This window comes from Cyprinodon tularosa, unplaced genomic scaffold (assembly GCF_016077235.1).
Source record: "Cyprinodon tularosa strain WSP-4 unplaced genomic scaffold, ASM1607723v1 ctg23, whole genome shotgun sequence".
In the NCBI taxonomy this organism is placed as follows: domain Eukaryota; kingdom Metazoa; phylum Chordata; class Actinopteri; order Cyprinodontiformes; family Cyprinodontidae; genus Cyprinodon; species Cyprinodon tularosa.
The window spans coordinates 1,059,535-1,073,419 of NW_024038861.1; the positions used below are offsets into that span (position 1 = coordinate 1,059,535).

Genomic DNA, 13,885 nt, shown 5'->3' on the forward strand with positions numbered 1-13,885 from the left:
GATTTCCAAAACAATAGCTAGAAGTGACCAAGTTTTCATTAAATTGTTTCCTCCAAAAATCAAAGGAAAATATTTTGCTTTTTGTCAGATTTTAAAAAATATTCTGTTTACAGAGATCAGGTTTCAGCTACTCTTGATATTTTTGCATTTCCCCAGGAACAACTTGAAACACCAAGAGAATATTACTATCACCTAAGAAAGGTTTATCTATATGGATTGAATACTTCAGGTTTTGAAGAGGTCCCCACTTTTAGGGTGTTGTTCATTCAAAATCAAAAACAGAGAACCTCTCCATGCAGTAGATTCACATATATCTTTAGCTTTTTAGCAAAATACTTATCCAATCACACAAATTCAAAAGCTTTACTATTGGCTGAAAAATCTGTTTAAACTAGTGAACAATTGTCTTTTTTTATGGTCAAATGGAATGGCTCATGGGCCTGCATCAACCGGCATCAAAAGATCCCAAACGTCCTTCAAACGGCTCAGTTCAAATTGGCATACAGTGGAAACAGTAGACCCTCAAACTACTAATTTACGTGATATCCTTGACCACAATTTACGTACATCACAACACTGCACCAGTCGTGTCTGATCTAACAAGCCAACTAACTGCTTGCATTTGAAAAACATGCTGTGCCATATGGCTCTTTTCTGCTGTATGTCTACACTGTCTTTCTGCATATGCAGGTCAATTTGGGGCCATGAACTGTTCAGACTAGAGTTTGATGTGGCCGCATTCAAGCAGTTGGTCTGGTTGGCCAGACTAAGGGCCTCGCCCAAGGGCATATCGACATGCGATAGTGGAAGCTGGATTTAAATTCACAACCCTCCGATTGCAAGATAACTACTCCAAATTTACATTACAAGTGTCTAGCTCTGCTTAATTATTTTTATTGTTTTAACTTCCATAGAATTAATTGTTTTAAACTCACTCCTGTGCATACTTCTCTGAGCACCTCTGGGCTTCACTGTGGAGGAGACCTGTGTAAATCCTAAGGGCAAAGAGGTTTGCAGAACTACCCACTGAGCAACAGTCCCCAAGAACCAGAGTAAAGGAACATGAGTTTAAGAACTGTGCTTTCTCATGTCCAAGTAGGAGAGATAGTAGCAGAATTGTAGCAGACACACAATAATGCACTGTGTGTCCGACTGTCAACATGCTTAAAATTGTTATTGTCTATCCATGCTTTCACACTAGTGGGACAGGTTTTTTTATATTCATGTTCCATATCTAGTCGAAAGCCATTGGAAAATAATAAAAATTAGGTCAGATGAGGGATGTATTTTTGAAAAAAAAAATATATATATTTTTTGCAACCTACTGAAATATTTTAGAGACTAACTAAAACTAAAGGTGTAGAAATAAAGGTTTCCTCTTTAGTGTCTTTTGATTCCTTGCTGTAGTTAATGTATCCATGTACCAACAAGTCACCTGGCGATAACAGCACCCTGTTTGGGTGATTAGCACTTCTCCCCTGTGGACTGGACCAAACACATGCTGTTAATACTCCTTGAACCCCTGTGGTTGATAAAAATGTCTCCAGTCGAGAAACTGTAAGGGAGGATTTAAAAATCAGCAAAGAGTCAGCATAGGAAGAAAGCGCATCTGGTGAAGGTAACATGTGTTTCTACCATGGGCAAAAGGCATTATGTGTTGCACCATAGGGGTAAGGCTTTATGTGCGATGCCAGATTGCCCTCATTGTGCCTCCCACTGGGCTAATGGCACTTGCTGTTTTGTCCCCTCATAGATTCAGGGCATCACTGTTAATTTATTCTGATCAGGTTGTCTAATTTTCTCATTTTGGTCATTTTTGTGACTTTGTGTGTACTGAGCAAGCAAATACAACTATACATAAAGTATGAGTACATTGTAGATTATATATATTGAGATTAAAAGAAAATTCCAATCCTACACTTAAATGCATTTATGTTGTTTCATATTTAATCAACTAACTTTTGGTCTGTATATATATTTTATCCGGATTACACAAGTTTAAACATATGTCTGTGTGTTTTGACAACAGATAAGATAAATTTTGTGAGTCAAACACACACTCTGCTCACATGAAATTAATTCATAATAAATCCCATTTGGAACATTTATGTCTTTCAATAAAGAGAGTTTTATTTACTAGTGAAACCAAACTAACCTATAACTACCATTTTAGGAAATCTTTTAAAATGAGGATCGGGGGGGGGGGGTCTACAGAGTCAGACAAAAAGGCTTTTACCGTCCCTACATTCTTAAACAGTCTGTGTTCATATTCATCTTCTAGTGGCTATGTGGCACAGCACTTCTCTCCAATTAAAGTTGCAATCCAGCAAATTCAGGAGTCAAATCCAGAAGAGCTCCTCCCTAACCATAAACGCAGACTTTTTCATGAGTATTTCAGACATCTACATCTGTTTATTTCTTATCTTTCAGGAGCAACAGGAAGCCTACCTGGTCGACCATAGACCCCAGAAAATGTCTTATGAAAAGAAATGTCGTACAACAGGCAATCAGACCACTGCTTCTTGCTCAGGAAAACATAAGCCTGTCAAACTCCTGAAGATTTACCCCTATGCAAAGGATAATGTCTCCTATAAGCATATATTTAGAACAAAATACTGCTCCTCATATCCTTGTCCAAGATGTATTCATGAGGATATACTATAAAGAATGAAAACATGTCAATTTATAATTTATGTAAACGGCAGACACCATGGGTTCTTGATGTGATTCCATGATAATGAGTCCCTCATCTGGAATACATCACCCAGACTTCTCTGTCATAGACTACATTAGTGGGAAATGTTCTGTTTCTTTTCTGTTCTGTTCTGCAGCCCTTATGAGCTAGGCATCTATAAAAAAAAAAAGAAAAACTTGCTTACATTACCTGTTGTTTGCTTTGTTATGATTTGTTCACCAAGTGGTCCTCTCACAGACTCCGGTAAAGACTGAAAATTACACTTGTGAAGAGCATAAAAAAGAATAAATTGGTTAATTGGTTTGTGGGAGATTTATTATTATTTCTTTAACATTCTTCCATAATCAGTGTTAAATAAAAGCCCCTCTTGCTAAACTTGGGTGAATCCATATGTATAGCCTCACCACTTCTGTTAAAATAAAAAAATGTTGCATTTGCTATCCGCCGAGGGATCTGGCATTAGGGAGAATGTCCTATCTACAGAAAAGAAAATTGTCACCCACTCAGTGTGTGATGCAACCTTATAACATGCTTGTCATTTCTGATTTTTTTTTATCCCATAGACTGCTCTCTGAATGTTTACCTCTGTTAAAGAGGTAAATATTCATGTTTTTAGTAGAGCTTGTGTGCATCTCTGCCAGTGTGCAGGATATCTTGAATGGCTATGGACAGCTAATGATCCAGATCATGTGCAAGTATTAGCTATTGATGTAAGTCAAAATATAGTATGAAATGTGCCGCTTGGTTGAGGTCTTTGCATTCATTGATGGACAATGAATGCAAAGCATACAGCTCTGTCTTTGGAGTGGATTTAGAGTGTAAATGAACTGATATCTCATTTTTTTAATATTAGAAGGGTCCATGCTAGAAGTGCACATTTGTCAAAAATCTTTTTTAAACCATGCTTTAAAAAATGCTTAAAACATAACCGAGTAATCTCCCTTTATACATCATAGCTCTCACTCAGAGTTTGCACACAAAGTCGAACCTCATGTTTGGACCTCTACACACCCACATTTAACTATATACTGCCTGTGTTTAAAGTAGCCAGCTGATCAGTGTTATTAATGGTTACCAATAGCAACTGCAACATAGAGTAAAAAAGGGCAGTTAACCACAGACGGAAATTGATATTTTGGTCAATGAGGTTAAGACTTGGATTAATAGGTTGTTAGCCACAGCAAACAAGTGACAAATAAAAGGAAATATTATGAATGACACCATCAGAGTCCGACCAATCTCATTAACAAGGTCATCCTGGCAGAACTGCACTTAATGCTATCTGTGATGTCTCAGATTTATAGATTATTTAATAGAATCTTTTTAATCTTAAAACTGACCTTAGGCAAAGAGTTAATAGATTGTTAAACACAAATTGCAGAATATGTTTTTATATGTCGCTGTTCCCACTGCCACTAAAAGCTAAAGGTGTTCCCGGGTTAAAACGGGTTTTTCGGCCAGTGGGAAAGGGGCATCAGAAGACTTTTGATGCAATCTGTCTTCACTTTCCATCATCAGCATCTGTGTGGCCGATTTCCTGTTTCCAAATTTTACATACCCCTTACGGATGGATCAGATTTTCCATGCGGGACCAGAGGTGGATAATCCAGGTCCAGAAAGTCAAAAGCCTGTACAGAGATCAGTTCTAACCAGTTGTACTTCTATCTCAACAATGCAGACTATTGTCACTTAACCAGTGGCTAATCACCTGGTTAAATGAACAAGATAAAGAAAAACAAGGCAGGGTTAATACTTCCTGACCTAAATTATCCATCTATGTAAGGTAATCCCACATTTTCACCCCAATTTTTTTTCTTTCTTTTTTTGTATATATGTCACAAATTTTGTTTGAAAGTCAGCGAACCCACGACTCGGGTCTTGTTTTATATGTACACAAGCCCTATTAATAAGACACCTGATCTTTACCAAATTCTTAAATGATCTGTTTCTAACTTGAATGCACAATACCACACCAAAGATTTAAGGAGAAAGTCATAGTTGCACTTTGTTACAAATAGGCAATACCAATAAACCTCTTTGAAATATGTATAAGATAAACAAAAACCTGCAATTTCAAAGAGCTTTGTTTTTATTTGTGTGTGTGTTTTATTTATTTATTTATCTTTATTTCATTTGCTGTTTTTTTTACACCTGTTAGAAGAATAGAATATAAAATCCCTTTATTGTCCCACAATGGAGAAATTGTGGTGTTACAGCAGTAAAAGGTTATAGCAGAAGTGGTCACACAATGTTGAACTTAGAAAAGTGTATAAAGAAATAAAAAATAAGAAACTAAACAAAAAAGTGCAGTACTGTACAGTGTTTTTATTTTTGCACATCTCCAGCAACACTGGAGATGTGCAAAAATATGACAGCATGTTATTTAACTGACTAAGACGGGAGCTGCAAAAATCAACATGAATGTAACAACTTATTGAGGTTGTAGGGAAAAGTGGTCTTTATAAAGTCTTACAGCTGCTGGGAGAAAGGATCTGTTATAACGTTCCCTGGGGCATTAAGGGTGCAGCAGTCTTTCATTGAAGGAGCTCTCCAGTTCTGCAACAGCTTCATGCATGGATTGGGAGACATCTATCTGAGATGTTATTTTAGTTAGGTTCCTTTTGTTTCCCACCTCCTGCACTGAGTCCAGAGGGAACTGGCCTTCCTGATCAGCTTATCCAGCTACAGCTACTCTCAGCTAAGCCACTGCTCTAACAGACAGCTCCATAGAAGATGGCTGATGCCACAAGAGAGTCATAAAAGGTATTTGGGAGCGCACAATGCATTCCAGAAGACCTCAGTCTCCTGAGTAGGAAGAGTCTGCTCTGATCCTTCTTGTAGAGAGCCTCAGTGTTGTGAGTCTAGTCTAGTTTATTTTTCAGGTGAACACCTATGTACTTACACAATCTCAATGTCCGTTCCCTGGATGTTCACTGGTGTGTTAGTGGGGTGGATCTGCTTCTGCGAAAGTCCACTAATAGCTAATCAGGAGGTGGTTCTGCTGGCACCAGTCCACAAAGCTACACTGGACAACCGAAGAAATGTAAATATATCAATATTCAAATAATTCAAAAGAAACAGCACGTCCAAAGTGGAAAACAGTAAAAAGACAAGAGAGAAAGATAAGGAAAATATTTTTTTTTTTATAAACTGAAAGCCCCTTTTCCTTCTCTCATCAGTGTAAGCAAGTGTGCGTTTTGTCAAGCACAGCCGTTAGCCATGTCATATTATTCATAATTAGCCCACGTTGGGTCGTTAATCTGATTGGAGGGAGTGGCAGATACTGGGGGATAATCATACATATAAATATATAAAACAAACACACATTCACTGTTCTTTAGACAGCTCTCTGGAGTTTCACTGTTTACCTGAATGGATATGCATATCTATTCCATTGCCCTCGTCCTGTTAATAAGATTAATCTACTTAATGGTTTAGTGTTGAAGACAGGGGGAAAGAGAGGGGATTTCCATATGAACATATGATATTCATTATTTTGATATGCTGTTAATGATTTGATTAGTATTTTTTAAACTGAGTTGAACATAAGATAATGTAAATGTAACTCTTGATAGGCACATTATATATTTTCTCCTGTTATGGATTATTCTATATCCATACAAACTACAACCCACACAAATAGCTCTATATGTTCAAAAATGAATGTATTCCTTCTTAGAAGTAATAATTTCATAGAAAACCAGCATATTTGGAATCCAACATGACCATGAGGTGGAGCAGGTTACTTATTTTTAAAATCCTGGTCTAATTCTTCATAATATACTCTGTTTTTAAGTCAATGCTGATTAAAATAAAAAAAATTCAAGACAGTCAGCAACTCTGGGAGGCTTTAATGCCAGTAAACAGACATTAACTACAGATCATCAGGTATTTTTACAAGGAATGTTTTCTCTTACTAAATGAAGCCAATAAAATGAATAGCTTGCTAAACATTTTAACTTAAGATATTACAAGTTCAACCCATGCACAAGAAAACTACTAAGGTCCATAAGACCCTTTTTCATAAAACAGTGATCAATATTTCAGTTTAAGTCATCTGGCAGAAGATTTCCCCCCCCATTTTATCCCCCAGCAACTTTGTTATATTATGAACTCTGCATTAAACATATACACCCATAATAATCAAATAAACATTTACACTGCCCCTGCATGGAAGCACAGGGCAGCAGAATATGTTTGGGTATCCAGCAAAAATCTGTTTTTTTCTGGATGCTGGAGCCAGTTGGGATTCAAATCTACCGAAATTACTCTGCACAACAGGCATGGGAGAATATTGGAGCACCTCTTGGCTTTGCAGCGGAGCGGATCAGAGCATTTCCATCGTAAATTAAAAACAATGGAGACAAAGTACAGAACTAAGCAGATCCACACCCCACAAACCAGGGTTAAAATCTAATGTAAAAAGTATTTACCTCAGTCAGCTGTAATTTTTAACAATATATGCTTTATTGCGATGAGACATATAAACATGCACACAATCATTCACACCTAAGGTCGATGTAATTATGCCAGATAAGCTAACAGTTTTGTTTTTGGAATGTGGGAGGAAGCTGGAGCACCTGAAGAGAAGCTATGTATATAGAGAACATGCAGGAATCAAACCCAAAACCTTTCTGCTGCAAGGCAACAGTGGTCCATGCCCTTTCCTCATTGTAGGATTTATTTATATGATCTTGTTTAGATACCACTTGCTTAAATAACCCTAATGATAGATGCTTTGTGGACAATAAAATGTTTTTTACCCTATTCTCTGACTCTTATTCATTTTTGCTAGTTATTTTAAATGTTTTTGACAAAAATCTTCATTGATTTTAACTGAATCTATGTCTTTAAATCTCAGATCCGTAGACAGGGGGGAATCCAACTGTTGGTTGATCTGCTGGATCACAGGATGAGTGAAGTACACCGGAGCGCCTGTGGAGCATTGAGGAATCTGGTGTACGGCAAAGCCAATGACGAGAATAAAGTAACCCTCAAGAACTGTGGAGGGATTCCTGCTTTAGTCCGTCTGCTTAGGAAGACTGGGGATGTGGAAATCAGAGAGCTTGTTACAGGTACAGTTTTTGCAATTAACCTTGTTTTTCACATGACAGTGCCCGTAGAAGAGGATTGCATGTGTATTTGTGTGAGCAAATTTGTAATAGTTTTCTGTGATCATACCAACAATATAATACCCTAGCACCTTCATGTGAATGTATGACTATACATTGAAGCGGTGGCATTGATTTGCTTTATATATATTAAGGAACTGAAATTAGTTTGAAAATAGTTTAATTTTAGACTGCAGTTCCATTGCTTGAATATTACTTTCTTTATATATCCCAGGCAGAAACTACTATGTTTTTAAAACAGATTTTTTTCCATCATTGTTTCAACTCACTTTTTACAGAATTAACATACTTTTGGAAAATGTACTTTTTACTTAAAAGAAACTAGCACTCTAGAACTTTATCATTTAAGATTCCAAACAGTTTAACAATGAAACTGAAATGTATTTTGTCAACTATTTGCATATTCAAGCAGAGAATGATGCAATTCCATTATTAATATCAATGAACATAGCTCCTCCATTAAGGTGTAGTACATATTCTTCCTTTTCATTCACTTAGTTATTCACTGTAGGTATTTTTCTAGTACAAGGATTTTTTTTCTTTTTTTTTTTACTCTCAGACATTTTTTTAAAGTTTGTTGTTAGTTTCGGAGATTTTACTTTTGTTACTCAATCTGACATTTCCTGGCCAATCATGTTTTAACCTTGAGGGAAAGAATACGCACCCACACAGATAAAGTTTAAAGCCCAAACACACAACACATAAACTAATTTCAATTCTCCAAGGAATATGTGCAAGCAAACAGTGTGTTGAATACACCCACACAAATATTGCATGACCTCAAATAATTTAAGCTGTATATTTTCAGATTTATTCACCATTTGGTTTTTCTTTATTGCTTTTCATCAACTTTCGATCAAAAAAGCAACAAAAAAAAGACGTTTCTACAAATTCTAGTAAATCTTTTTTTCTTTCTTCATAATGTTAAAAAAGAGTAAAAAAAAAAACAATCCACTGGACTTTGTTTCTAAGTTTGAAGATGTTTCACTTCCCATCCAGGAAGCTTTTTAAATTCAAAATGTCAGAAATAGCTGATATAGCTTTAAGACTTTATAGAGTGGACCCAAGCAAAGACTTTATGCTTAGAAACATGACTTTATAATGCACACACAAGCAGATGCTTGCAAATACTAAGTCCCCTGGGTGCACTTCTCAGTTCAGTTTTATTTATACTTTTTGTGATATGATTGATTAAATCTTTTTAAACCTAATAATTTATAGTCCTGTGGCATGGCAATAAATTTTCCTACACGTTTAGTTGGACAAAATTATGAGGTTTCAGATTAAGATCACATTCAATTGAATGAGTGTTATACTACAGTATGTGTGAATCACCTCCTGCTAGCAAATCTTCCATCAAGACACTTCTGCCTAAATCCTCTCTTGTTTTACTGTTTATCGTGTTATTTGCTATTTAGAAATGTTTTATATTGTTTCTTTCCACATTAAATCTATTATACTGAGCTGTGTTTCTGCACTTGTTTAATCATTATCTCACTCTTTGACGTCTTTGTCACTTGACACCAGGATAGACCTCATAGACTAGGACATTTCCAAAGATAAGAAGCACAGTTTACACTCAGAAAACGACAACTATTTCCATAATTCCACACAGGCTGTTCACACATTCACATGTAATACAGAGAAAAAAAAAAAAGGGAAAAAAAAAGCCCCTCATCTTCAATTTGACATTTGACCCCATTGCTTCCTCTGTGGGATAAAGCTCAGAATATAATATACACACATGCACACTCAAACATCCCTAGATGGATCAACTAGGACTCTTTCTGTAAGGGGAGAGAGGATTGTCACTTTTGAAGTAATGCAGTTGGAATTTCAGATATAGATGAAGTGAAAGTATTAAAGCAAACTTCAAAATTATTCCAAGGGAAAAAACACACAAGAAGTAAATTGTTACTGTTTTAAACTACTTTATTTTTTCAGTTAGTAATTGCTGGATCAGATGGCATGTTCATGTAGCAGAACAAAAATAAAAAAGTTGAGTTGATATAATCTGTAGATAGTAGGGATGAAAGAGCTGAAAAAAAATCAAAAAATAATTTAAATAGTCTTTTTCCAATCAGTGTGTGAATTTTTTTCTTCCTTTTTTGTTGTTGTTTTGTTTTTGCTAATTCCACTGGAGAAATAAAGTACAAAATACTGCTGTCTACATATAAGATTACATATAATCTTATACATATAAGATTTTCACATTTTTTGATAATACAAACAATAACTTTAAGTATTCTATTGCATTTTTGTGTCACAAACCAAATAAGGGACTCTATATTAATGTATTAAAATATATTAAGCATTTAAGTTCAATTCAACTAAGTCAATAATTTGTAGGGGAAACTTTGGCTCTGAATATGCTTGCAAGTCTTCAGGGGTATGTTTTACCAGATTTGCATTTCTGGAACTAAGAATTTTGCCTATCTATCTCATCAAGATATCTCATGATCCATCATATTAGATGAGATTTTTTTTTTTTTTTTTACATATTCTTATTGATCAGTCTAATGTCTGCCTTTTTTGTTTATTGGTCTTTACAGCTTGTAGTAAGATAGTTTAATTCCATCACCCTGAAGACTTAAGTGTCTGCAGCTGAAGTATGTTTGTATTTTAGTCTAAAAGCAGGTTCCAATCACTGCAGGCCACACTGGATAATATGCTGTGCAGACATATTTTATAAATAGCCATCATCCTTTCACACAAAGAGACACACACTATGAAATTTGATCTTCACCTCTTTTTGGCTCTTCCTGTCCTTGCCCTCCTCTCTCTGCTTTACCTCTGCTGCAGGCAGTGTGATTCTTTGTCACGCATGTTTTGTTGTCTGTTTATTCTAATACTTAGCATTCAACTTCACATTTTGCATGCCTTCTTGCCAGCATTGCCATATTTCAAAGACTGTATTCATTTAACACCTCTTCTATTCACCTCTCAAAACCATTGCTGTGATTCAATTTTATTTGTGTTTCAATTTGTTTCAAATGATGGGAGCAAAATTATAATTGTATAATTGCTGCTTAAAGCAGCATTGACTATAGAGAAAAAAAATCTTCTCATTCAGTGCTATTTGAGTTAAAATATTCCCAATTTGCTACAGAGATGCTCCGCAGTACTTGAATTATATAGACTACTACAGTCTCAGGCTCAGATTATAAAATGTAAATAGGCATGAGGGGAACAATCTCACGGAGAGCTGAAACTAAATTATTATAATGGTTGTTGTTGTTGGATCTCTAGTAAAGAGACAAACAATGTCAGACAAGAAGATTTTTAAGATGGCAAATATAAAAAATAAGCTCAGTTGACTAACAAATATGCATGCACATGATGTATCCCAATTAAATGGATAAGTTCATAATATCAATACAGTTCATGATATCTACTATCTACTGCTTTTTTCCCCCTTTTACTTGTGCTCATTGATTGACATTTAATACTAGTGATCAGCTAAATGACGGCAAATTATTGAAGTGACCTGGAGACACGGTCCTTATGTAATGGTTTCATATATGTGATTGTTTTTTTAGACTAAAAGCATCCTTATTATTACTTGAGTTCTGTTTTTACATGTTTTTGTTTTTTTCCCATTCTTTGTGATTAAGTATCTGTATAAATCTGAGAAAAAAGACAAGGGCATAGTTTTCAGCAACTAAGCAATCTCTAACAGTTACCATATTTTCCGTGTTGATGCTTGACTTTAAATTTAGAAAAGCTTTATTGGCTTCCTGGGTCTCAGTGTGAGATAGATAGCATGGGGCCAAGGCTTCCGGCCCTGTCAGTCAAACTCTGGTCGATGCAAAGGCTTTCTATGTCAATAGGAGATGCTATCCCGCCTCTTCATCTCACCTTAAAGCAGCCGACCATGGCTGCATTTGCTACCACTATAGGCTATATTGTTGTTGAAAAGCAACCCCCTCTACCATCCACACATCTACCCTTTTTGAAGGAACAGTATTTGTATTTATTTTTTTCCAATTTAAAGGTACACTGATCTATATTGTTAAGACAAAGCAGTAAAATGTTTTATAGATATGTCCTACTCAAAGATATACAGTATGCACTTTCAACTCCTATAGGCTAGTCCATTTTGCTTATTTTTGTATGTTTTCTAAAAGTCACAAGGTGTCTGAAAATAGATAAGTGACTAAATTGTTAGATGTTGCTGCACACTTGCATTGGCTTGCATATGAATTTAAGTGGCATTCCATTCCTAATTCATAGGAATAAGGTTTGTCCACCCTATGCATACCCATTCTTCTAGATTTTGCATTTGTTAAGTCTCAGACTTAGTTGGAGAGAAGGCCTGGCTCTCAGTCTCCACTCTAATTCCTAACAAATGTATTCTATTGGGTTAAGGTTAGGATTCTGCACAGGCCAGGCAAATTGACCAACACCGAAGCGTCATTCATGCCTTTATGAACCTCACCTAGTGCAGTGATGCACAGTCATGTTTGAAGGTGAATGGGCTGTTTTGAAATTGTTTCCACAAATTTAGAAATACAAAATTGTCTCATGTCACTTTATCTATATTTATATTCCTTTAAACCAAGGGCCAAGCAACTCCTTAAAAAAAAAAAAACACATACTCCACCAAACTTTACGCTTGGTACTTTACAGTCAGACCAGTAATCTCAGTATTCTCCTGGCAACCATCAAACCCAGAGTAGCACATCTCATCGCCAGATGGAGAAGCTCAATTTGTCTCTTTAGAGAATTAGTGATGTAAGGCTTGGATGCAGCTGCTTGGCCATGGAAAACCATTTCATCAAGCTCTCTATGCACTGTGCTTGAGTATTTGACCTGGTAGCAATCAAATTCGTTAAACCTAAGCTGATGACAAAAAAAAAAATTTATTAATCTTTTTACTTTTATTTTAAAACTATCCAACTTGGTTTAAAAATTACGTGATCCTTAGGTAGAGTTATGCTGTTGTTGACAAGTACAACAATGTTAATGATTATTTTCTGTTTTCCTATTCAAAGAGATTTATACTTACATTTGTTGTGTAATTTGTCATCTGGTGTTACACATCACCAGGTCCTGACCTGACAGCTAATTCTTACTGAGCTGAAAAGATGAAAACTGTTTAATAAAACATAGCCACTAGAGGACCTACAGGTCTCACTACCCCCGTACAAGTTGCACTCTCATTTATTCATGAATTCATGCAATCATTGCTCCTTTCCCCCCAAACCACCCAGTTCCTAGGAAACTGTCTGTTAAGCTGTAAAGACCCAGAGACAATGCAAAAAAACTCAGACAAAAGGACTTTCTTATGATGTCATTGGATTGTATTCACAAGATTTTGTTCTCTGAAGGATACACAGTTTAGCAGAGCATCAAATATTTATGTTTTAGGAGCATGAATATGTGCATTAGAGTTAGCCGGCTTATGTCAGTGTAGTATTTGTCAAATTTTAGCACATGGCAGACATGTTGGCCTTGTCCCAGAAAGAAACTCTTTTTCTCCTACAAAATACACTTGTTTATTTTTGTTAAGGGAGATGGCTTGGTAATTACAGTCATAACCTCCTTCCCTTGCATTTGCGAAATGTTTTTTGGCCTGGCACACCAACAATTCTGCATATTTCGACAGGTTTCAAAAGGCAGCTTAAGCCAGGGAACAGGTTCTTGCTCTTGCATGCCAAAGGAAATACTGTTTTTTGTGGTTTTAATCATGCCATAATCAGTTGTTGACAAAGAGCTGTATACAGGAAAAACCAAAGAAACAAATGGACATAGAGACAAAATAGTTTAGGGTATAAGTGTCTCATTTTATGTGCATTTTTGTGTTTTTCTCATTTGCACTATGTTGTTGGCAGACTAAGGAAGAGACAAGCAATGAAACAGCTGAATAGAAGCTGAAAAGACAAATGTTGCAGCAGTCATCTCAAAGATAAACCCTCTGCACAAGCACTTGATTGTCGTCTAACAACTGACAAGGTCACTGTGTTATCACCCAGCCCTTCTTGTCCTCCCATTGTTTCACACATAGATACATGTTGCCACTTTCTTTTAGGATTCACGCTTTCCTTAGGCTTTTCTC

General features: G+C 36.0%; 1 protein-coding gene across 5 annotated transcripts in view; it reads left to right on the forward strand.

Moving 5' to 3' along the window:
• Positions 1 to 13,885, forward strand: part of ctnnd2a (catenin (cadherin-associated protein), delta 2a) — a 300,110-nt gene that overhangs the window by 210,179 nt on the left and 76,046 nt on the right. For all 5 annotated transcript variants that reach the window (XM_038286754.1, XM_038286751.1, XM_038286752.1 and 2 more), the window contains exon 14: positions 7,557 to 7,770. In XM_038286754.1, the coding sequence (XP_038142682.1) occupies positions 7,557 to 7,770 (214 nt within the window). The remainder of the gene's footprint in view (positions 1 to 7,556; positions 7,771 to 13,885) is intronic.